At 46.8% G+C, this 25,949-nt stretch overlaps 1 protein-coding gene across 2 annotated transcripts in view; it reads left to right on the top strand.

Moving 5' to 3' along the window:
• Positions 1 to 25,949, top strand: part of N4BP2 (NEDD4 binding protein 2) — a 2,396,815-nt gene that overhangs the window by 1,355,145 nt on the left and 1,015,721 nt on the right. For both annotated transcript variants that reach the window (XM_069631771.1, XM_069631772.1), the window contains one exon: positions 10,035 to 10,120. In XM_069631771.1, the coding sequence (XP_069487872.1) occupies positions 10,035 to 10,120 (86 nt within the window). The remainder of the gene's footprint in view (positions 1 to 10,034; positions 10,121 to 25,949) is intronic.

The raw sequence follows: 25,949 nt of genomic DNA, 5'->3' as shown, positions 1-25,949 counted from the left end.
TCCCCCTATTCCAACTCGGTAGGGGGATTCCCTGCAGATACTGCTCAACCTGGCAATTGTCCACCACTGTGTCCTCCTCACATAGATTCTAATAGAACCGAACAAATTCATCCAGTACTCCCATCGTGGTTGAGTGGAGCAATTCGATGTGTCCTTAATCTCCACCACCCAACGGTCTGCCCATTGGCCCCTTTGCCTGGACGCTTCATAATAGCGCTCCCGGAGGGACTGCACCCAGGACACCACCTTCTCCACCTCCAGTTCCTTCAGCTCCTGCCTCTTCATCCTAGCCTGCGCAAGCCTCTCCTGGACAGTCCCTTTCCCGCCCAATCTTTCAGCCTCCAGATCTCAAATCTCCCCCCTTAGTCTCTCCACTAACAGTGCCCTGGTCCTCTTGTTCCTCGCCCCTTCTCCAATCAGTCACCTTCGCAGCCTCCCAGACCGTATTGGGGTGGACTTCCCTGTGTCGTTAAATAGGAGATAAATCCCCCACCGCTATCATAACTCCTCCACAAAGACCACATCCTTCAGCAGCGTGTCATTGCGCTTCCATAGGGAGTCTCTCGTTTGTAGGCCCATCATGTAAATTCCCATATAAACCATGTCATGATCTGTCCAGCTAATAGGGGTAAGGTCCCAGCCGAATGCCCTGTTCATGTGCTGCCTATGAATACACCAGTAGTCAATCCTTGTTCTTGCACCCTGCACGGGGGAGAAGAATGTATAGCCCCGGGTCTCGGGTCGGCACTCCCTCCAGACATCTATCATACCTTCCCTTGCCAGAAGATTGTGGAAGCCACTCCCTGCTTGTGGGCATCCCACCCCCGGCAGACCCTCACCACCACTTCTGTCCATTGCTGGATCAGCCCACATGTTAAAATCACCCGCCAAGGTCAGTAGGCCTTATCCTGCGCAGTGCTTACATCAGCTTGTCCTGAAAGAACAGGAGCTGACCTTGGTTCGGGCAGTAAATAGTGGTTAGCTTCATCTGCACGCCCTCCAGTGTGCCAGAGACAAGCAAGGCCCTACCATCCAGCTTCCGCCACACCTTCATGTCTCCCAGGCGGAACCTTCTGTTAAGCAGAATACCAACTCCTCCTTTCTTGGTCGCATCCGAAGCCCAGAATGCCTGTCCTATCTGACCCCCTAGGATACGCCTCTCTTCCCAAACAACTAACCTTGTTTCCTGTAGGAACATGATGTCCAACCCCTGGTTTTGGAATTTCCTTGCCACCAGTGAGCGCTTTGTGGGAGAGTTCAACCCTTTCACATTTAACGTCCTCATCCTGAGCTCGTCTGCCACCCGCCATTATCCCTGCACACCATAGCCGATCCTCAAACTAGCTCCTGACCCTTCCATTGCAGCAACAAATAACCTGCCCACCTGCCCCAGCCACACACCCCAGATACCCAATACCACCTCCCTCCACCCATCCCCTCCCCCATTCCACCCTCCCCTTCCCCCCCTTACAACTAGAGACGCCACCATACGATGGGCCACTAAGGATAACGTTCCCACTCCGCCTGTCCATGCTACCACTTTTCTCCTCCCTAGCTATTTGCAAAAACATTTGAGGCCTTGCAGAGGTTCCATGCTTCTAAACAGATCCCTAAATGTATTTTCACAGTCACTTCCCGAAGGTGGGGTCTTTAGTTTCAGGAACTTCCTGCCGCCCGACATTTTTTTCTTAGACATGAGTTCCTTCCATCGCTCCGAGTTTGTACATGCCTCGCCTTCTTCCAAATTTGTATCTGGGTACGATACCCCCTCTTTCAGGGACCTTAGTACCTGTTGTGCTTCCTAGCCGTTGGTGATCCGGTAGTCGGTATCGCCTCTCTCGAAACACAAAGCAAATGGCTATGACCAGTGGTATCGGAGCACCTTTTCCGTCAGCCATTGTGTGAGGGGCGACAGTCTCTTCTGCGTGACAAAGTAAGTCCCGAAAGATCCTGGAACACCTTAACTGAGTACCCCTCATATTGCAGAGTTCCTATGCGCTTTGCTCTCTCCAGGACTTCCATCCGGTCCCTATATCTGAGGAAGCGGAGGACTATCGATCTCGGGCCTCCACCCACCACCTGTGTGGGCCCTGTCCAGCTGGACCACTTTACCTCCCACGGAGAGAAAAAGAGCATTGATCAGACCTTCGACCTTCCTTCCCACATCTGCCGCTGTCTCGCCTTCTGTTCACTCATCCCCAGTAGGCGCTCTCTATTTTCGGCATCGTCGAGCTTTAAAAGGGTGTCCTCATGATCTTCCAGGTCTGTCAGCCAAGCCTCATGTTTAATCTCCAGGAAGTCTACTTGAAGGTGATTGTTCTCCATCCCTTCCATCTTGTCCTCCAACTTGTCCACCCTCCCCTTGGGATCATAAATGGAGGCCTGGATATCGCTCCCGATGGCTGTGATTGCTTGAAAAATTTCTTTTAGGTCCTCCCTTGTCGAGCATGGCGGCCCTCCCCTTCCTCTGCTTCTCTCCCTTTGCCTCCTGCCCCCTCTGTCTCCATCCTAGATTCCCTTCTGAAGTGCTGTAGGGAACCTACACCCTGGGGGACGTCCTTCTCCAGCCTCTCTGGGGTCTGTTCAAACCTGGGGTATCGGTGCTCTGACACACCCGGCTGTCCCCTTTCCTAGTGCACCACAGGGGATGTGTGACTCTCCCTGCTCCATGTTCTGCTGCTGCCCACCAGGCCTGTGTCCCGTGCTGGCTACACAGCTTTTCACATGGTTTTCAGTGGGTTCCTGGATTGCTTGGTGCTGCTTGCTCTCCTCCAGGCCTCTTTCTGGCCTTCTTGTCCCACCTCGGGGCTGGCGGCTTGGGTATTTCCTTGTCTCTTTTGTTATGAGTGCCCCCCCTCTGGTGTCTTCAGCTACACTGTCTACAGACAGCCGCACCCTGCGTCACGGCCCTCCTTCAGTGCACACATACAGTCTCAGGGGCTACAGTTCTTCACCTTTATGCTCAGTCCTAAGCCACTGGTGCCTCCCCTCTGATCCTACCTTCACAGTGGGCTGTTAGGTTCCCTGGGCGTCACTCTCCATGTCCAATGGTGCGCAAGGGATGCTCTGTATTCTCCCCACTGTCCTGTGTCCCACATGGGCTCCTCCACTTACACCCGCCGTTCCCCATGGGTTCCTGGGTTCCCTTGGTTGCTCCGTCTCTTGTCCTGGCTGCCTTCAGGCTTCTTGGCCCCCCTCCCGAGTGGGGGTTTGGGCACCTCACCTCCTGCCACCCCTTCACCTCCAGTGTGCGCGGGACGTCCTCTGTTCTCTCCGGAGCTCCAGGTCCTCTCCCTGACACTCCGAGCTGGGTTCTCAGCACCACAGCGGGTGGTCAGGCTCACCAGGCGCTGCTTCTCTGTGTCCCACGGTGCAGGCTCACTCCAGAGGCCGGTGCTCCTCTCGTAGCAGGGGTTCACCCGCCCACTGCCGGCGGCTCTTCTGGCAGTTGCTGGGCCCTCGGGTCACCCTGGCACGGCCTGGCCTTCATCGCCGCTCATTCGGTGAGCCCTTTGCCAAAAGTGGGGCTGTGCAATCCCACCTCTGGGGTCTCGTGGGTGCCTCTCGCATGGTATGGCCTTCACATGCAGGGGGAAGAAGGCTCCAATGGAAGCAACTAGATGGTTGACAGCGGAGCTCAGCTTCACGCGGCCATCACGGTCCGCGCCCCTTGGTGGTTTCCCTTACTATAATTTTAATGTCTCTAAACCTCCCCTTAAATTTAAGGTGGTAAACCCTAAGGTTGTAACCCCAAAGCATATTATAACAAAAGAGAGAATATTTTTGGTTCATAAATATCCTCCTCAATGCCAAAGGTACACTACTAGGAATGGTGGAAATGGTGTCTTCTGTAAATCATTTTCCGAGTTAAAACTTATCGCCCCTTTGTTATAGTTACTAAGGGAATTACCCTTAAAAATACTCAAGAACAGAGATCAAAGTGAACGGGAACGGTCAGGAATGATATTCCACTACTTTTATTTGTTTCTGTATACCATTCCTCTACTTTTTACGACCACATTCACCATTCTATACAGAGGATTGTCCATTGATGTCCTTGGGCAAGTGTAAAGTTGTGGTAAGAGCCTTACTAGTCACTTAGACTATTGCAATGCCTCAGCAGCAACACCTTGTCACATGTTGCACTATGTTTCCGCCTACCCTCTCCCCTGCCGATACCACAGTTCTACTACTTTTTTGGTACACTTCTACCACTGCTCAAGAAGTAGGAAAACTTGACCTTGGTTACGTAAACTACATGTCCCAGAATTCTATAGGGACTGAGACGAAGGAGTGTTAGGCAGAAACCTGTGCAGTTCCCTCTGGGACCCCTGCAAAAGATTTAAGATTACAGGTGTTTGGCAGTAAACCCACTTGGTAGCAGTCTGTACCACACAGATTCACTTGGTAGCTGTGGCTGAGCAGTCAGACTTCCCTCAAGAAGAGTTAGGCAGTATACAGAGTATTCACAATAGGTCAAAAGAACACAGTAGAACAAGCAAACACTGACCAGAGCTTGGTGTAAAAGAGATAGAAGTATTTATTTAAAATCATATCTAATAAAACACACAGGCACTAATATTAAGCAGTTCAAAAACACGGTCACTAAAAGATATACACTCCCTTCAACGATTTGTTAGACAAGTCTTAAGTAAAGCAACACTTATTTTCAGACAGCGGTGAGCGCTTAACGAAGATGGCACTCTAATCAATCGGTTTACAAGGGAGAGAAAGGCAGAGCAAAGATAGAAACGGATCCCAACACTTTCAGAAGAACACAGTAGGAGAAGAAGGCAGGTTAAAACCGTAAAGTCAAAGTTAACAAGGCCGGACCCACTTTAAGAGGCTCCGGTCGAAATGTGTCCAAGGTCACACGGTTCAAAGTGCCCAAAAGTCTCTAAATCAGTTCAGAAAGAGTTGGACCAAAAGAAAGGGACCAGTTAGATGGTCAAGGCGGCCAGCCCAGTCCAGAAGGTTAAGGGATTATTATTACCTTGTAGCAATCTTTAGAAAGGGAGGCCTGGCGGACACGGTACCTTAAAGTGGTGACAATACTCCAGCGGGGGCAGTTGTTCCTGGCAGCGGATGCAAGTCGGTGCTTCGTCCGGGGAAGAGAGGATCTCGTCGGGGAGGAAGACAGGAGTCCGTTGCACTGCCAGGGAAGAAACCAGCCGCGGAGTTCTCAGTTAAAAGGAGCGGTCCTTTCATTCGCGGTCCAGTGGTAAGTGGCTATCCGGTTGCCGGGGTGCTTGGCACGGGCAATTCGACCACAAGACGTCCTGGGATGCGAGGAAAAGAAGGTAAACTGGTTGTGCCCACCAGTCAGGGGAAGAAGACTCTCCAGCCGTGAGATCTTCTCTGTCGTCGGGAAGTGGTTAGTCGGTTCCGCAGGGCTCCACCGGTGGTGTCGTCGTAGCAGGTCGGCTCAGCTTCTCCCTCGTCGGATTCTCAGGTCCTGTAGCGACTACTTAAGTTCCAGTCCCAAAAGCCCTGCTTTTATGCAGCACACCCCCATTCACTCAGCCTAGCTCTCAATCAAACATGCTAAGTGGTGAGCCGGCCGGCTCATCACTTGGGACAATCACACAAGAGTGCGACTTGAGTTACCAAGGTAACTCAGTCCAGGGTGCCTAAACCCCCTCCCACACACCCTGTGGTACCCAGACAAAGTGGCACCACTTTTGGAGGATTCTGTGGAGAAGCCCGCCTAAAAGTGGAACAAAGGGCTCGCCTTGGGTTGGAGTCACAGAAGAGAACACAAACGCCATTTTAGAATCGAGTTCTGGCAAAAAATACCAACCGGCGAATTAATGTTAAATAAATAAACCGGCGGTATGTTCGAGGCTATGAGAATTAAATAATTAAAGTTGGTAGCCTCGAACAATGGGAAAATCCCATAGAGATATATTCGCGGTCGAATATAAAAAGTAGTATCCACTGCCACCAGCCAAAACTCGATCGGGGGGACGGAGACGTGCCCCCTCGACTAACAGACCCCGGGGCAATCGAATTGCCCCGACCAGTACGTCCACAATATGAGGGTTTGTACTGGTTTCTGTTCATAATTTGGGACTAGTAAAGCCAATGGTGACTTTACATGCCCTGGGAGACAGTAGTCAGTCCCAGGGTATGGAGTCTATGGTGGGGTGTCACTATGACACCCCTGTGTCACTGCACTGAGGGTGCTGTGTAACACACATAGTAAAAACACGAGACCCTATGGAGTAAAAGACCCCATAGCCCATAAAACACATTGACAGTCAAAGGAACCCCTCAAATCATGTCCAAGAGTGTGAAGGAAAGAGACTCGCTCTTGGCAGGAGAAAAAAACAAACTCCAGAAATCCAGCAAAGCTGCTGGGGGACTCACTAGGTTAGGAAATTCAGCCTAAACGGAGAATTCTCCCTAACAAGGAGGAAGCCAAGAAAGCATGTAATTTGCTGAAACAAAGAATTGAATATTTCTCTGTTTGTAAACGATATTACCAGAGTGAACAGAGAATATTTGGTATGAGATGCTTCATGGAACCTCAACGGTATTGAAAATACGTGTTAATGAATTCCTGAGGGTTATTTGTGATTTAGTATGAATTAACTACCGTTATTGTACAATATAATGTTTCAATTAGAAAACTTTTTTAAAGTGGTGATATATGTTGTTTTGATATTTGTTTTTATATCAGATTTTATGTTCATACTGATAAAGTGAATGATCTGTAAGTGTTATTTAAGTACTTTATAAGTAAGTAGTGTATATATGATTGTTTTATTTGGGCCTTTCATTGTCTTGAAAAAAAAATATATATTTTTGTGATATTTTTTTTTGTTTTTTTGTAAAGGTTGAAAATAAACCAAAAACAATAAAGTTAATAATAATAATTTTAATTTAAAAAAATCATGTAAATGTAGTAGTTAGGCAAATAGGCCTTTGCAAGGGTCAGGTAATTGAAATCAATGGCACACACCGGAAGCCAATTGGGAAACCTGTGAGGCAATAAAGGATACAGCAGGAGAAGTGGAAGGGAGGAGGATGGCTGGTAGCAGTAGTAAAAGAGCACGAGGATGGCAATTCACGAGGGAGTGTAATCACAGAAAGGACGCTGGAGCATGGAGAAAGCAAATTTCACCTGCAAGCTCTGAGAGGGTCATGTGGTCTCAAACCATGCCTTGAGGAAAACGTGCTGAGAGTGGAGCTTTCCCCAGGTGTCCTTGGTGGCTGCGATTTCAGAGCTGTGACCGTGCTGAAGCCCGAGGCCATAGCAGAAGGCAAGTCGAGGGACAGAGGTGTAAAGGAGACTCCCAATTGGCGTGGTCAGACCAGAGACACCCGTGCTGCAGAAGGGTGTGGGTCCCAAGACTGCCCGAAGTAGTAGTAGCAGTTGAAGAAATTTGGAATGTGAAGCAGCACGCAAACGCAGTGTTTCTGGAGCCCGTGAGTGAAGTTCTGCATTCACGTTCACTCAGCAAGCCTTGACGGTAACTGTTGCCAGCTCAGAAGTAAATCGTGTGCATTCAAAAGTCAGTATAAAATGTTAGTTGTTGTGGAAAAGCCTTTTAATAATGGAAATGTAACACACGCACTATTAGTGAGCGCAATAGTGTTTGTGTAAGAAGAAATGCCTATTAGTTCCATTGTTGAACAATGAACTGTTGCTGGGGTGGTCGCGTGTCTCTCATTAAAAGGGCATGCCTGTTAGAAAACCATTTTGAAAAAGTAACATTGACTTTTACAAATGTAAACAAGTGAATGCAGCATCAAAGCAAGGTCACGTGTGGCCAATTGTATTTCCATAAAGGAGTCTGAAGCCGTCTCTGAGATAGTGAATAGAAATACAATCACTGGCATCTCTTTAATGTTTAAGATCTATCTTAAAGAGTGGCCATGTGTGCTTAAATCTGTTTTTCCTTTGAAGACTGAACCTTGTAGTATTCGGATCATTTATCCTTTCAGTCCAGAAGTTGTTGTGCTGACTAGAAGAACACACATTACCCAAGCCAAGAGGCGAACCCTTTACATGGTGAAACTAGTCCTATCACGATCTATTCACCCGATCTATTCACCTGATCTGCAAGGTTGTTAAAAGTCCAGTGTCCTTTGATACAAATGTGGCATTGTTACCTGAAGCTGAAAGAGTGCCAATACATTTTCAGGGTTGGTACTGGAACCAAGAAGGTGTGAACAAAACTGGGGAAGGGAGCTGGGTACTTGTAAAAGAGTCCTGCAGAAGAAGATAATCTGTAATGCTGAAGACTGCTAAAGTTGAGAGGAAGTCAGTCCTGGAGCAGAGGCAGGTTGTACTTGTGGCAGTGAGGCAGACCGAAGAGGCAAAGAGGCTGCCCTTTTCTTAGACTATAGAAGAGTGCCTTGCCTACCTGTAGAGGTCAAAGTGTCTTGTCTTTTTGTGTCTAATAATTGTGAAGTATAAAGCTGTAGAAGTAGAAGTACCTGAACTGTGGTGGTGTATAAACTGTCAGTGGGTGTCACATTGAAGTTGCTGGTAGTAGTAGCATATTGTGGAACAAAGGAGACTGTTCTCACAATAACAATTGTAGAAGGGTGGTTTTCAAGATGAAAGCAACAACCCAAAAAGAAGCATTGTGACAATTATACCAAATGAACTGCAGATGTTTTAATCATTTGTAAAGTCATAGACAATGCAGTTGTTAACCTATTTTTTGAACTGTGGCAATGAAAGAAATAGGACATCCAGGATTACCATTAGTGCTATTTTCTTCGCTGAACTTGGAAGAGGATCTTTTCAACTGAAAGCTGAAGAAATGTTAGCACTGGATTCTTATTTAGTGAACCTTTGTGTTGACTTGGAACTCATAATAACTGGTTCAAGACTTTTCTTTTCCTTTGAACATTTTGGAGAATTGACTTTGGAAAGCCATGAGAAGGGATTTACCCAAGACAGGTGAAGTTCATCCAAAATACTGGTTAAATATTGTTAATTCGTTTGTGTTTAATGATTTCCTTTGAAGGCTTTGTTGTTTAGTATGAGGGCCAGTTTGTTGATGTTAGAGGTTATTCCTTTAGCTTCCCTGATAGAGTAGGAATAACAAGGATTTATTTGCCAAATTTGTCTTTAATAAAATATCTAATCTTAAGAATAGCGCAAGCAGTTGTCTGCCTCGCATTACTGAGCCCTCACACTGGAAAATATGATAACTGACACAACTGTGCAATAGAGATATAATGTCTCACTTGTCCACTTCTTCCCACTCTGTGCATGACCTTAAACATCTCCTCTCCTTGGAAGATCTCCTGCACCATCCCAGTTCATTTTCCCTCCCTGCCAGTCTAGGAATAATGTATCCTACTCCCCAAGAGTAACATCACCATAGACATGTTGTATGTATACTGCATAGTTCATTTGTCTTGTCACCTTACATGTTTTCTTTCACATCCTTCACCATCTGGACTTTAATCCACACGTTGAATCTCTGATTTAGCACGCCATCACAGGACCTCTTAAGCCTCTGCTGGTAGCCTATTGTAAAGGCTTATCGTTAAAGAACCATCTCCTTTAGCAGGGTTCAAAATGTCCATATAAGTGGTGCTGTTTAACTTCTGCTTGTAGCCTCGCCATTTTGGTCAGTTTGACATGAACAGCTACAAGGGACTACTTTTGATTCCTAGGCCAACCATACACAAAAACAATTACATTTGTGCTGTCATGTAGGAGAAATGTAAAGCATGATGAGTCACAAAAAGATAGTGTGAAACTAATGTGGAAGTTATTTTTGCGACCCGCTATGTCCTAGCTCTTTTTTCCCAGGCAGTAGCATCTTCTTTTTAGTAGTGCTGGATAATCAAGATCTGCTTTTAGTTCCTGCGGAACATATCTTTATTTGAATCCTTGTATAACTGTATATAAATATTACAAAATACTGCATGGGAACAGGATTGCTGGTGTTTTAACCATATATTTATTATCAATTTGCATATGTCTAAGTCAAGTGTGGATTCATTAAATGTCTTGGACACTTTCCTTCTAAGTTTTAAAAGCATCTGTATTTCCCCTTTGTAAGGTTCATTAACTGTTGAGGATTGTATGGTACATATCGATCTGAGCCTGGCGAAAATTATTCATGAGAAATGGAAAGAATCAATCCTGGTAGGTAACATTTTGAGGCATGCATCTGAGCAATATGCTGTTGTCCATTAACATTTGTGTTTTCTATATATTTCTCCACATTTACAGTTGTCTGAAATTTTATGAACAGTACAATCTTACATGACCACAATAAAAACGTATTTTTCACAATTTAGTTTTCGGACTCTGTTTGTTTTGACACACGAGTATTGTTGTCCACTTGCTTTTCATGATGGGACCCAGTAGCAGCTTTAGTTTAAAGGCAGTGCTGTGAATAGCAATCTTCAGAATGGCAAAAAGCCCATTCATTATGTACATGTCTAGGCAGTCCTCCTTCAGTCTTTTCTTCTTTTCTGTAGTAGCCGACAGGACAAATGAAATATTTTGTTCATTAACATGCCAATGACTGCTGCATTGCTCTTGTCTCAAATTTCTCTAATGTGCCCGACTTTTTGAATTTCGAAATAGTCTCTATAAGAAGTTATTTTATTTATTGTTTTATATAGCACTAATCCTAGCTGTGTGGTGATACACAGTGCTTAGGGCGGCAAGGAAAGAAGATGATTAACAGTAATAGAGGGCAAAAGAGAGATGCCAAGAGGTCAGGTGGGGAAATTAGTTAAAGATATTTCATATGCATGCATAAAGGGGTGAGTTTTTAAAACCTTTTGCTACTTTCTAAAATTCACCTGACGGTGGAGAGGAAGTACAATGTAGTACCATAGGATAGAGAAAGCTTTGTAGGTCAAATTTTCACAGGCAAAACCTTTATATAACACCATGCAGAATGATGGGTAGACTTGGGTAGCTGACTATAGACCTCTGGTACTGCAGCAACAGAAGCTTTTTATAGACAGTTAAGCAGATGTTTGCATAACCCTCAAGAGTTTTGTGTACAATGCACAAGGTCTTTAAATCAACTCGCTCCTTGACTGCTTACAAGTGGAGCAATAACTGCTTGTGTGGACTGTTCTGTCTGTTTGAAACTAGACCATTTCCTTGCATGCCCATTAGTTCCATGCCCTTTTGTTGTTATTGTTTTAACACATTTTTCTGCAAATGTAGAGGGGGAGGGATTGGATGTATGTATTTATTAAGTTGGGAGAAATGTGGGGAGGTTGCAGGGATCTCCCCGCATTTTGTCTGCAATTAAATGTGTTAAAAGAAGAAAAGTAAACATTCAATCAAATGGGCCTTGAGCAAATTGGTGCGAGGAAATGTCGTAGATCCGTCAGTTTCAGTTCAAAAATGGGATGTAATACATAGCTCTACAATCTGCTACTTTACCCAATGTTTTTGCTGCTGGAAGACCACCAAGCATGCCACTACAGCAAATATTCCTGAATTCCCCTTTCATTATATTTATTGGACATCTACCAGCATGGTAGGCGATTTAAGCAAAGCTTTCCTTAAGAGACCGCCGCAGTCATGGTCATGCGGTCATTGGGTTTCCTATTCCATTGAAGTGCTGTGGGCAACCGTGTCTTGCCAAATAGGACTAACCTATTTATATTTTTATGTTTATTTTTTATTAATGTGATTAGCTCGTATTGAGCTATACACATATCAAATGTGCAACACATAACATACAATACAATTGATCTAAGCACAGTGAAACACTGTTATACATAGAAATCCATAAAAATATATAATATTTCATTCATTAAAATAAGTTATACGCGGGGCGCTGTTGTGCACATCTGAGATGGCTTCCTGATTCCAGAGCTGCGACCCGAACAAATCCTGACTTAAGACCATCCTGTATTGGGGCCACCTGCGGAGCAGGAAAACATACTGGATTGAAGCTCAGAACAGTAAGCATATTGTGTGAAACTTTGGAACTGCTACGAAACGCTGTTCCCGAGCACCACTGTGTCAAAAATCCTATGCGCCCAGGCGATGGCGCGGGCCGCTCTCAAGTTCCAGGAGATTGCCCTGTTACGCTGCTGTGGCAAATTGGGGGCGGGGCTGAGAGGGCGCTGCAGGCACCGCACACGGGACAATGCGCACGGTGTGAGTGGGACGCTGGGCACACTTGACCGTAGAAATCAGCACACGAGTGCTCCGGATCGTCAGTGTTCCTAAAATCCTGGATGGGCGAGAACTGCTGCTGTTGGACTGCCCGGTCCCCAGACTGGACTGGCCCGAACAGAGAGGAACATCCCTGAAACTTGACTGCACATAGCTGCTGGCGCTTAAGAGACACTGAAGCTGAGGACCCGCCGGGTGTCGGCCTGCATTGGACAGATGCGGCCTTCGCAGCTGCGGGAACAACGGTAAGACTCTACGCAGGGTGCCAGTAGGAGGCATGCCCACCCCCCGTGTACATATCCTAATTGTACACAACCCTGGTTTATAACTGTCCCCAAGGGAGCCAATTGATTTACGGGTCGATGGCAGAATCTCGTCCCCGCTGCACGAAACAAGGGCTGCTGACAGTGGCTGGAGGCGCACCGGGCTCGCAAGAGAATGCGCTTCCTCAGCGGCCGTAATATCCGCAACGGCTGAAGTGATCGGACCACAGGGCACAAGACACAAGTAAGTCTACAAAGTGTGTACAGGAACAAGCCAAGGTATAAACCATTGCGGTCAGAGGTGGGCTCGGTGGCCGTAAAGCCTGATCAGAATATTGCTGGCCTGACAATCAATAGGGGGGGAAAGAAGACCAAGGGACCTCTGACAGTCATTTGCTCAGTGGGATAGGTGTACGTGATGCTGGACCCCACACGACCTGCTGGGGTGAGGGGCCCTGGATGCTGACTAATTGCGCTCACACGTTGCTGTAAAATTTGTATACATTTGAAATGGGCTTGTGACCCCAGCCCTTTACTCACATCTGCACGTGGGTGGCAAATAAGCACAGTAGCCTCTCTACTGGGACGTGAGAGCGGTGGCTGCACCACGGCCAGTGTAAAGATTCCCTAAACCAACCTGTGACCATAGGAAATGTCAGATGTCCGACCAAGATTGAGGCCTTATCCCGAGAAACGGATTCCACAGTCCTATAGAATTACAGCGATCCTATAGTGGTTGCTACGTGGGAGAACGCAATCCACTCGGAAGGCCTGGAAACTGCAATAGATTACCAGTTGACTACGAAACTGTTAGCAAACCTTAATTAGGGACTGTCAGAGTGAAGCCCGGTGAACCTCTGGCGAGATACACGCATTGACTTGACCACTCCTCCCTGGGCCAAGAAGGACGTGGTGAAGGGCTGCACAAGTGATACGAACACTTGATCAACGACACACTGTGACCTACTCAAGGGCCCTGGAGAATATATTGCAGCTACACTCCCTCAGGCTCTCAACCCGGGTGTAATCTACTCCATAAAGGTCTGGAAACCGGCGACTACACCATTGGTAACTTGGGGACCAAACAACCTCAAACTGTGCATGTACTCCTGTTCAACAATATTTGTTTGATCTACTACTTACGGCATACCTCGTACACTGCAACACTGAAAAGAGAAAACCACAGATATCGGACACAATGACAAAGGGATCCGGTGCTAAAAAGAAGGGTCCCATAGACTCATATATGAACAGTCAGACACCAGGCCCTTCGGTAGAGGCACCAACAGCGTCCAATACTCAAACCGAACATGAGGACGGTGACAGAGGCCCGGTTTACGACCATAGTACAAAATGGCTTTCTGGCGATCAATTTAAAGCTGAATGACATTGTTGCTACTATTGGATCCCTGATGGCGAGGTTGGACAAGGAAACTCGCGTATAACTGAGGCATAGGGGAGAATCAGCACTAACGAGGACACATCGCACACCACAGCCGAGACATTGCCCAGCTACAAGAGAACCTAACCAAGATGCACAATAAATGTGAGGATCTCGAATCGCGATACAGGAGGAATAACATTCGGATAGTAGATGTCTCTGAGAAATTTGGGAAAGGCTCGATGGAACCCCAAGTGGAGTCCCTCCTTTAAGTCTCTCTTTGGCACAGGATCCTTTTCAGCCCACTTTCTAGTCAAAAGAGCACATCGCACGCTGGCTCCTGCACCCAAACCAGGGGCACCCCCCTGCACAATAATTGCCCGCCTTCTTAATTACAGAGACGGGAATATAATACTCAGAATGGCGAGGGAACAAGGGACACTGCAATACGAGGAGAACCGCATTCATATATATCTGGATTTTGCGGCAGGAGTCCAGGCAAATCGGAGATCGTATGAACCAGTCAAAAGACTACTGAGAGCACGACAGGTATCATATGCATTGATATTCCTGGCCAAAATGAGGATCCAGCATGGAGGGAGAACACACTTTTTTTAGACTCCGGCCGCAGCCATGGCCTATGTTGAGGCCTCTATACCCCTACCACCCAGGGAGCGGAGACCGGACCAAAATGGCATGCCTCTTCCTGTAGAGGAGAGACACGATCCGGCTGACTGCACGAGAAATAAGCTCATATCCTTTTTGAGCAATTGTAATGATGTTTATGCTTTAGTGGAGGGCTCTGCATGCTACCCCTGGAATTGGGTCGTGAGCCTGGGTCTGGTGACCATGTGACTGCAACATGGCAGCCTCAGGAGAGCTCCAAATGTTTGTAAGGAGGGAACATCATCACGTTGGGGTGGATGGTAAGGGTGGGTGGGATGGGTTGGGGGCGAAGGGGAGATTGCTCCACCAAAGCCAAGTTACCACGGCTTACGTTATGTGGACTGCTAAAAGTTTTAAGTTTTCAAATTCATGGTCTTGCCGATGCTTGCACTACTCACACTAAACTGTATTTCTTTACAAATAAAACAATGATTAGACATAAATATACACATAGCCATCATAGGTGACGGACTGAATATTAAACCTTTATCATGGAATGTTCGTGGGTTTAATAACCCCTCAAAATCTAGGAAAATTGGGGCCTACGTAAATAAGACCTCTCGCCACATAGTGATGGTACAAGAAACGGATACTCGGGGAACCAGCAATGCAAGCATACTAGTTTCCTGGGGTAAGCAAAGATACGATACAGAATATTCCACCCAGGTTAGAGGGGTGATAACGATATTGCACCCATCGCTGGGATTTCAAGCCAAAGGACAGAAAGTGGACCCCCATCGGAGGTATGTCATCATATGGGGTGATATAGCAGACAAATCGGTCACATTAGTCAACACATACAGCCCTAATATAGATGATCCGGGTTTCTACCTAAATATATATGGGAAATACTCATCTCGCTGGAAAATTCTAACATCATTTGGGGAGGGGATTTTAATTTAATCCTAGACACATCACTCGATAGATCCTCAACAATCAATAGGGCGCCAGCAAAGGCGATGATCACGTTGGACCAAATCATACCACAACTATCTCTGATAGACGCATGGAGGGAACTGCACCCCAACACAAGAGAAAATACATACTATTTCACAGTGCATGACTCAGAGTCACGTATTGATTACTGGCTCCTCTCCACTTCCATGTCAGATTCGCTGGGGAAATGCGAAATACATCCCGCACAGTGTCGGATCACTCCACTGTGACACTTGAGCTGGTATTTTGAAACACCCCGAAACCTCCAAGACAATGGAGAATGGCTGCCAATATATTAAGAGACTCTAATGTAGTTGAGTCCCTGCATATAGAAATGGATCTAATTTTTCACCAACAATGTGGGAACGGTTGATAGATACTCCACACTCTAGGAAGCATTCAAGGTATGGATCAGGCAGGCTTTGATATCCAAAACCACAGAACTATTGAAGTCTGTACGGCAAGAATTGGCTGATGTCGAGACTCAACTTCAAAATCTGGAAATCACTTATAGTAACACTCATAATAAAGATATTCTGGCAGCTATCAATAAATTCTTAATGGACTTCGATAAATTAGCCACAAGGGAAATACAGTACATTGCTGCCCCAGCTCGAGCACGTAGATATGGTGAAAGCAACAAGGTGGGAAGGTCGATGGCCAACCTAATCAGAGCAGATCGCCAACGAACCCTAATTACAAGCATCAATTCAATGGTAGGCGGGGTGATTACAGCAGAGCAGGCCATAAACCGTGAATTTTCTACATTTTATCAGGAGTTATATGCCAATCGAGATCAAAAATCAGAACCAGATATACAGGAATACCTCAATGATTTAGAATTCCCAAAGCTCCCTTTAGAAACTAAGCTGGCCCTTGAATAACCGGTAACTGAAGAAGAAATTACTGAGGCAATGAAGGCATTAACATCTGGGAAAGCCCCCGGGTCAGATGGACTGGGGGTCGAACTCTATAATGAATTTCAGAAGGAACTGGTCCCGAATATGCTTAAAGTATGGGAGGAGTCTCTAGAACGGAACATGCTCCCCAACTCGGTGAGGAAAGCAATAATTACTGTGCTACCGAAACCCAGACGCCCTCCACAGGACATGTCATCCTACAGGCCTCTGTCACTAATCAATGCGGAAGCCAAGGTGTTTGCAAAAGTACTGGCAAATAGATTACCCAGCATGCCGACTTTGGTCCATCCTGACCAATGCAGGTTTATCCCTACAAGATCTACGGCTTTAAATCTACGTAGGCTGTTTGGAATAATGGCACAAATAAACCCAGAAGCACGCGCTGTAGCGTTCTCCCTAGACGCCGAGAAGGCGTTCGACTTGTTGTCATTGGTGTATCTCCTAGCAGTACTAAGGACGTTTGGAATGGGCCCTAATTTTGTTCAGTACGTAAATTTACTGTATACAGCAACAGGGGCTAGAGTCCTCACTAACCGCACATCTCAGATCTGTTCCTATTGGGTTGCGGCACCAGACCAGGCTGCCCGTTCTCGCCTATACTATTTGCACTCACCATAGAACCCATGGTGATATTCGTTAGGCAGAAACATGGAGACAGATGGATACGAATGTCAGGTCCAACTCAATCTATCTCACTATATGCAGATGATACCCTCTTGTATATCCGGGACCCTGAAACCAATCTGGCACCTCTTATAACTGATATACATACATTTGCTGAATATTCAGGATGTAGGATTAATAATGAAAAATCAGAGATCTTCCCCTTGACACCGACCACCATGTGCCCGACTGCAACTTCGGGACTTAAATGGTGGGCCCAACACATCCGATATCTGGGCATATTGGTATCCAGAGACAGGCAGACACTATACACAGAAAATCACGAACAAGTTCTACAGCTTCTCAGTGCTAAATTCCAGACACAGGCTAAACTACCCATATCCATGTATGGCCGAGTTGCCATTTTAAAAATGGTTGTTCTCCCTAAATTGCTCTTCATGAACATACCCATATGGCCGGGAAGAACCTTCTTCAGAAAGTTACGTTCAATGGTGATCACGTTCCTCTGGGATTGGAAAACTGCTCGAATGAAATGAGAGAAAATGGTCGAACCGTACTGCTCTGGGGGTATCGCAGCACCAGACTTTGAATTATATTACTTGGTTGCGCAGGCGCAATTCGCCAAACACTGGTACGACCTATCAGATCGTTCACCCCATATATGGTTATAGAAATTTGCCGCATCCCCTATTGATCTCTGTTCCATTATTTTTTATCTGCACGACAAAGATTCATGTCTCTATGACCCCGTAAGAAGTACAGTTCGAGCATGGGGCACATTGTATAAAAAATTTTAAATAGATACTCCATATGACCCGGATGTTCCCCTCTGGAATTACCCCAGCATCCCTCCAACGCTAGACAAATCATTACAGCGAATCTGGGACCCAAACCAAGGAAATTAAAATGAGGGACATGTTTCCGAATGGGAAGTTCGTAAGCAGGGAGGACTTTGGCAATGCTGTGGGAGGGGGACCACTCAGAGTATTCCAATACTTCAGGATGAAGTCAGCATTTAATGCATGTTGGTCACTTTTTCTGGAAAAAACCTCCCATACACCCATGCTTGCAAGCAGCAACATCCGACACGAGGCTGGGAATCTCTAAATTGTATGCACGGACGCAGACACACTCCCCCACACTTATTGATGTTAAAGCCAAATGGGAAAAGGATTTGAATACAACAATCACAGACGAGAAATGGTCCAAATACTGTGCGCTCACGAAAACGGTATTGCTGAACGCAGGCTTACGTCTGATTCAGTTCAAGGTACTGAACAGACTCCATTACACTCCGGCTAAAATGGCCAAATTCACAACTGATGGACCGGGGAATGCCCTAAATACACCTCAAGCAGGGTTGTTTCACATGTATTGGGAATGTCCTGCAGTGGCTGGGTTTTGGAAAATAGTGACAGAAATCATAGAAGAAATAACTCGGACTTATTTGGGGACATTGGTAAGAGTGCAGAAACCATTAGGAGACTGTTTAATGTCTCCTGTGTGGTAGCAAAAAGGTGCATATTAAAATGCTGGAAGAACCCCTCTCCACCAAATGTTGAGAATTTTCTCAGAGAACTGTCATATGTCAACGAATGCGAGGAACAATACACATTGACCGTACCAACAAGCAATCGCCCCAAAGACATATGGGCTCCGTTTCAAATGTATTTATGTGAAATGGCCTCAGACCATGACGCTTCTATATAAATCCAAATGTATCATTACATGATTGTGGTATGTCAGATGACATGAATGTATTATGATTGTAACTGCAATGAACTGTATCTGCTAAGACCATCAATAAACAGAGTTTAAATATATATATATATATATACATATTCTGATGATTCATATTCACATTCACCATAATACGTCCATTACCATTAGTGCATTCTAGTAATTCTTGTCATAAAATTAATAATCATCTATGTTCCATTCGACAACAAAATGTCTACCTGCTTCCATAAACAGTGTAAGGCAATGCGTAGTGGCTTATTCTCAGTGTTCAGGCAGTACGTCCAAAAATTAGCATCTTTTATGCTATCCCAATAGTTGACAAAACCACCTACTAAAGACATCAGTGTCCCCTTTTCCCTACATTCTGTTAGGACATGCTTTGCAGATTCCTCCATAGTTGGCAATCTTCAAATACTGCATGTTCTTTCAGAATACCTTTTTCGGGCCCTATAACAGCCAACACTGGTAGCCTGTTTGTGCAGATAAGCAATATAAATCTACGTAAACTCTGGGCAGGGCATAACAAAGGTACCTCTGGGGCTTCTTGAAGTGATAAATTATCCCCGATATTGCTTTGTATTGTTTTTAAACTAGCCATATGGTCACAGTTATTCAACCAATCCCACTTCTAGTTTTTGTGTGAATTGTTCCTCCTGCTCGTGATATTCACTCCCTGAATTGGGGCACCAATCTATCATCTCCAAAGTCGTTTGCACCATTAGCGTATCATTCTCGAGGTGTCCTGCTTCATAACCTGACCTACAAGTTTTAATAAAGTGTATTTAGGGTTGGTTCTTGATTTTCATAAAGAACAGACCAATCTGTTTTAATGCCGTAGCTGGAAGTGACATCAAGCCCAATTCTAATCGGAGCAAGTCGATGGGGACACACTGAGCCATTCTGAGCATCCTCCTCCAAAATGTACCCTCGCTCACCTTCAGCTACGTGAGATCCCGCAATGTTAATGCCTCCAGGCCGTAAAGCATGGTGGCACAGAAGCACTGTTCATACAATGTCAGGATACCCACAAGGCTGAAGGCTGAGGATTCGGCCACAAATTTACCAATAAGAGATTTTAACACAACACTACTTTTAGTTGAGATGCTTTCGGCATAGTTTCCACTGGTTGTCAATTTAAGCCCTAGGTATTTGTAGCTAGCAACATACTCGATGTCATTCTCTTTTACAACACATTTTGACTTTCCAATTTTCCTTCCAGTGAAATACATTATTTTAGTTTTCTCAAAATTAACGGATAGCCCGTGTTGATCTGCATATTTGTACAAGCCATCCAGTAATCTTCTTGCCCCCATATACGTGTGCTCAAAGATCACGAGATCATCTACACATATGAGAGGCAACAGATTGTTTCACCGGCAAGTCTAGGCAAACAATTGTCAATATCGCTCAAAATACTAGGCAAATCTGATAAATATATGTTGAACAGCAGGGGAGCCAACACGCATCCTTGTTTTACATCCTTATTGATAGTTATTGGGTCCGTAATGGTTCCCCTGCTGTGCAGCCTAACATGGGCACTGGTGTTTTTTCGTGTAAGATCTTAAGTGCACTTAATATAGATCCTGGACACCCCGAAGCCTCTATTTTTTGCCACAATCTCCGCCAGTCAATCGAGTCAAAAGCAATGCTGTATACAATCCAAGACTTTCTTTCTGGCATTAAGTATCATCTTATCCATGAGTCTTAAATTATGGATCACGCCAGAGCCAGATATGAAACCTGTTTGATATGTATGGAATCCACCCACGTTTGCCAGTTGACATAAATGGTTTTGTATGAGAAGCTGCATCAGAGAATGTTTTAGCAGAAAGTAAGCAACGATTTCCTTAAGAGACCCCCCCCCAGTCATGGTGACTCAGTCATTGGGTTTACCATTCCATTGAAGGCAGTGGGCAACTGGGTCTTGCCAACTAGGACTAACGCTGGAGCACTTGGATCTGAGGTTCCCCCATCGCCAAATACTGGGTATGAAGAATATACCTGCTCCAGGTAACTTTAACTGTTTGCATTTTTCTGCAGTGATACAGTGAATAAGGGCACCTTGCCCTTTGGAACCCACAGTGACTTATTCTTCCAATTAATTCCTTTCTTCTACAAATTCTACAAATTACCCGTCCTAGAAAAATCCTGCAGGTACTTGGAGATTTTTTCAGCCTTCCATTGGGTGGGCATTGCAGATCTGCAATGACGCTGCTCAACATTGTTGGCAGATCGATGCAACTCACTACACATCCCATCTGTGGGATGCAGTTTTGTGCCTGCATGGTCCCGATTTATTGCCTTTTTCCCCCACCCTGTGTTAATGGGGTGTATTGCCCGCCAAGAGTGCACGGACAGTTATTAATCACCAGTACATTTTCAGAGCAAATACTTTGAACGCAGGTAGACGGAACAATAACTCACAACCAGACACGCAGTTAGAGGATAATGCGCACTTATACGGCTATTTATTCATAGTTAAGCATACATAAGCAACAAGTGATAACACAGAAATAAATCACAGAAAAGATAGTGAATTAAAGAGAATACATCACCATGGGCGTAACTGAATCCCATCCTCGTTGCCGAAAATGTATTGCTCGCCAAGAGTGCATGGACAGTTCTTTATCACCAGTACATTTGCAGAGCAGAGCAAATACTTTGAACGCAGGTAGACGGAACAATAACTCGCAATCAGTATACAGCTATTTATTCATAGTTAAGCATACATAAGCAACAAGTGATAACACAGAAATAAATCACAGAAAAGATAGTGAATTAAAGAGAATATATCACCATGGGCGTAACTGAATCCCTCATCTCGCCAGAAGCGGCTGGAATACCCTGGTAACAGCCAGGCCGAGAGCACAACAGCCCACAGGAAGGTCGGTACAAGGTGCCCCCCCCCCCCTCCGTCTGAGGTCTTTGTGTTTTTCCCACCTGACCTTTCCAGAGCTCCGCAAATATGCCCTCCTCAAAAGGGGTGGCAATTTCTTGAACCTTCTGGCATTAGTGCTTGCGCATTGATGAGTGACCGTTGGTTGCCGGCCGGGCCAACCGACAGTAACCCCAAGGAGCAAAGCGCTTCCCTCTCCTAAAGCACCACGGAAAACAATTCCATAACTCATCTTCAACCTTGGCACGGGAATTACCTTCTTATCGTGTACCAGCCGGCACCTGTGAATCCTAGCTTTCCCAGCACGGTGTCTTTGGGTGAGGCCTGCATACCAGGCTCAGCAACGAATAACGTTGAAAACATGTTTTTCAGCAAAGCAAGTGCAGCTTTTCACTGAGGCATGGAATAAATATCCATTATGGCTCTGAGTGCCCCCAGAATGCACTGCGCACCAGTGCCATGTTTTAGCTCAAGCATCACATGGGGGTTTCCCACACATGTCCCTTTCCTTCACATTAACTACCCTGTTATCCCACGTCTCCCTAGATCTTTCACTGCAACCCCTTTTTGCTGTATCGTTATAATTCACTAATGCTAGTGAATTGTATTTTTGGGATATATCCAGAAAATTAAATTCTCCAGCATGGGGTCTGGCATGGATTCACATGCTCATGAATATTCCTTGTTGTCAGGCTGGGAATCCTCAGTAAAAAAGAAAATCGTTTCACTTTCACTTTTTAAACTGTATTTCTCCTCTAAACCAATCACTGTCCTCTGGGTCATACTGACCCCATCCAATGACAGTCCTCTCCCTAAGCCCTGCCTCTGGCAGCCATCTTCAGATCTTTACTGCACGCTTCAGTGTTGGGAGTCCTCGAGTTGCTCTCTGAGCTATTTTGTACTTTTTTCCACTTGTTTTGCGGAAAAGTTCTATTTTTGTTCCATCGGAAACCTTTTGCTTCTACCTACATTGGCCGGCAACAGGGATCCATTGTCGGTGAAGTTGTGCTCCCCCCAAGGCCGTTGTTCGTCAAAGATTCTGGAAGACCAACTTGGGCCTACTTAGCACCCTCCGACCATGATGGAGGAGAAAAAGGAGGGAAGGAGCCTCTTCAGACCCTGCACCCAATGCAGCCTAAGGAACGTCTTTGTGGAGGACAAGCATAAAAAGTGTCTGTACTGCTTGCACCCGGACCACAACGAGGATGGGTGTGAGATATGCCTGAGTTTCTCGAAGAAAAGAAACAAAGACGGTTGTAGGAGGCTGGCAGCATGGCTCAACTCGAGCAAGGCCCCTGACCCCTCCTCCGAGCGAGGTCATGCCTCACCCAGGGCCAGTGAGCCAGAGGAGCGGTTCATCTCCAAGAATAGGTCGAAGTGCTTTGAGGACGCCCCAACCGTGGGCTTCCAAGACAAGGCCAAGAACCGCAAGGCCGGTTCTGGTTGGTTCGCCAGGTCAGATAGACCGCAATCACTGCCGCCGTCTACCACTATAGCCAGCCTGCCAGCAGGTTCCTCCTCAAAGAGGAGGTCCACCGCCCCGGTGAAGTTATGGGAAAAATCAGAGAAATGAAGGCCAGAGGAAGAGAAAAAGGCCTCACAACCCATGCAGGCTCACCCGGCACAGCCAAAGAACCCATTGCCTGCTTTGTTGACATCCTCTGCGACATCCTCTCCTCAGGAAGGAGAGGTGGCGTTGGACCATGCCATTACGGTGGCAGTGGACATTCACCGACATGGTTTTCCGACAGATGGGAAACAGTGTTTTCTTTCTTGGACAGGGTTGGTTAAAGGCCACTAACTTTCGCGAGGATGTTCATGCAAAGGTACTGGAAATGCCTTTCGACAGCGAAAACCTGTTCGGGAAGGCGGTCGAATAATCCCTTCAAGCCATAAAGTCAGACACAGAGAGAGCGTGCTCCCTTGGCACTCTGCAGCAACATTGCTTGTTGTCTTTTTGCTCCTCCGGGGAAAAGTCGAGCAGCTCATCCAAGGGATACTCCACAGGCAACCTCCCTGATCCTCCATGCAGGAAGCCTACAGGGGGTCACTGCCAGGCCTATGCTAGCAAAGGTCAGCGTCGTTGTCGCCCACAGGGCATCAGCGCCCAAGCAAGCCTGAATCAGCCAAGACGTTGTGCCCCCACTCATGCACCCCAGTTGGAGGCCAGCTGTCCAGGTTAGTCAGTGCCAGGAAGATGATCACCACTGACAGATGGGTGCTAGACGCTCTCGATCAGGGACACACCTTGCAGTTCCAACGCAGGGGCCCTCGTATTCCACTGGTTCCTCATCAGGAGCAGCACATTCCTCAGCTCCTAGGAGTGCAAGCCATATTATGGAAAGGGGCGATAGAGCTCATTCCTCAACAGCTGCGGGGCTCTGGAGTCTATTTCAGAAACTTTCTGGTCAGAAAGAAGACCAGCGTTGGAGACCCATCCTGGACCTACGTCATCTGAACAAATACCTAAAGCCCAAGAAATTCAGGATGGTCACGTTGTAGCATATGCTCAACCAACTGGAGGAAGGGGACTTCTTGATGTTGTTGGACCTAGAGGATGCATACTTCCATGTCCCCATCCACGGGAAGCATTGCATGTTCTTACGGTTCGTGGTCCAAGGCCAGCATTACCAGTTCAAGGCCCTACCATTTGGATTAAAGTCGGCTCCAAGGGTGTTCACAAAATGCCTGGCCCGGTGTAATGCACGTGTACCCATACCTGGATGATTGGCTAGTACACCACACTCCCGGATGTTGGCCAACGAGCACACAAAGGAGGCGGTCCGACTACTGACGGAGTTGGGGTTTTCCGTAAACTATCCCAAGACTTGCTTAACGCCATTGCAGAATGCACTGCTTCTCTGCCAAACTCAACACAGTGACTAGCCTGGCATCCCCCTCACAGGAGAGAGTAGCAGCCATTCAAGGGATGGTACAGCGACGGTCATTGGTGAGGACGGCCACAGTTCGGGCCATCAAGTCATTGCTGGGCATGATGCCGTCCTGCATCAACCTCGTCTGTCTCTGCAAGTTTTAGATGCAATCCCTACAGGAATTCTTGGATGCATGTTGGATACAAGTGTCTAGGAGTTTTGCGGACAAGATCCCCGGCGGCCGATAGAGTGGTGGTGCGTGCGTGCCCACCTCGCCCAGAGGACGGGATTTCAAGTCCCGCCATACCAGGAGACGTTCACCTCGGACGCCTCTCTGGAAGGTTGGGGGAGCTCACACCGGACAACTACATGCCAGAGTCCTGTGGCTTCTGGAGGAGAAAGAACTACACATCAACATCCTACAGCTACAGGCAGTATTCTGGGCCCTCAAGTCTTTCCTACCGTCTCGGAGAGGCAAGGTGGTGAGGATCTTCACGGACAACACCACTACCATGTTCTACGTCGGGAAGCAAGGGGCACCCAATCCCCAGTACTCTCTACGGAAGCCCAGGCTCTGGTATTGGGCCATCGGTCAAGGGATGTTCCTCGTTCCGTGCCACCTTGCAGGCGTTAAGAACACCATTGCCGAGTCTCTCAGCAGGGAGGGGTGCTCCTGCCACCGTGGCTCCTGCCACGAGTGGTAACGTAGTCGGGATCATCAACCTTTTTGCCACAGTGACAAACTCGAAATGCCAGAGGTTTGCCGGCAGATTCCTCAAACCGAGGAGCAAGAAGAACGTGTCCTCCTTCCTGTGGGAAAGTCTGTTTTGAGGGGATTGGGTCCTCCGACGTATTCCATATCTATTACAGGTAATGTCCACAGCTGTGCTGCTTCGGAAAATCTTTGGCGTCTGCGTTGATGACGTCGATGTGCCGTCCCCGAGGACCTCCTCCGACGGCCGATGTCACCTGATGTGATAAGTAGGACGCACGACGCCCATAGCCTCAGTTCTGTTTGTTCCGCAAACGTGTTCGCTTCGTGAATCTCGGTACGCCTCGACTCGTTGGAGTTTGGTGTTTTCAATTCTCGGTTCGTTGAACCTGTTCGGTTTGTGAAGACCTGTTTGTGGCGATGTCTACTTCGTCTTCAACCCCGCGTCCGGGCTTTAAGAAATGCTGGGACTGTGGGTCCAAGATGTCAGTCACGGACTCGCACGACGCCTGCCTCTGGTGCCTCGGGGAGGCCCACGATACGGACGACTGTGTCGACTGCCAGTCGCTCACGGCAAAGGCCTTGCGGGAACGCAAGAAGAAGCTGTCGGAAGGCCGGGTGTCTAAGCCCCAGAGGTCGAGGTCTGCGGGGCTTTCGACGGATGACTCGAGGGGCGACTCTCCACGTCATCTTCGGAAGTCCAGTGGGTCTCCTTCCAGGAGTCGGTCTCGCCACTCCTCTGCCTCTTCGAGGCATCCCCGGAAGCGCCGGCATCGGTCGCCTTCCCCGTCCTCTTCCGAGGACTCCG

Source organism: Ambystoma mexicanum, chromosome 6q (assembly GCF_040938575.1).
Source record: "Ambystoma mexicanum isolate Mex_15411 chromosome 6q, UKY_AmexF1_1, whole genome shotgun sequence".
Lineage (NCBI taxonomy): Eukaryota > Metazoa > Chordata > Amphibia > Caudata > Ambystomatidae > Ambystoma > Ambystoma mexicanum.
This window is presented reverse-complemented; position numbering and strand designations above follow the sequence as displayed.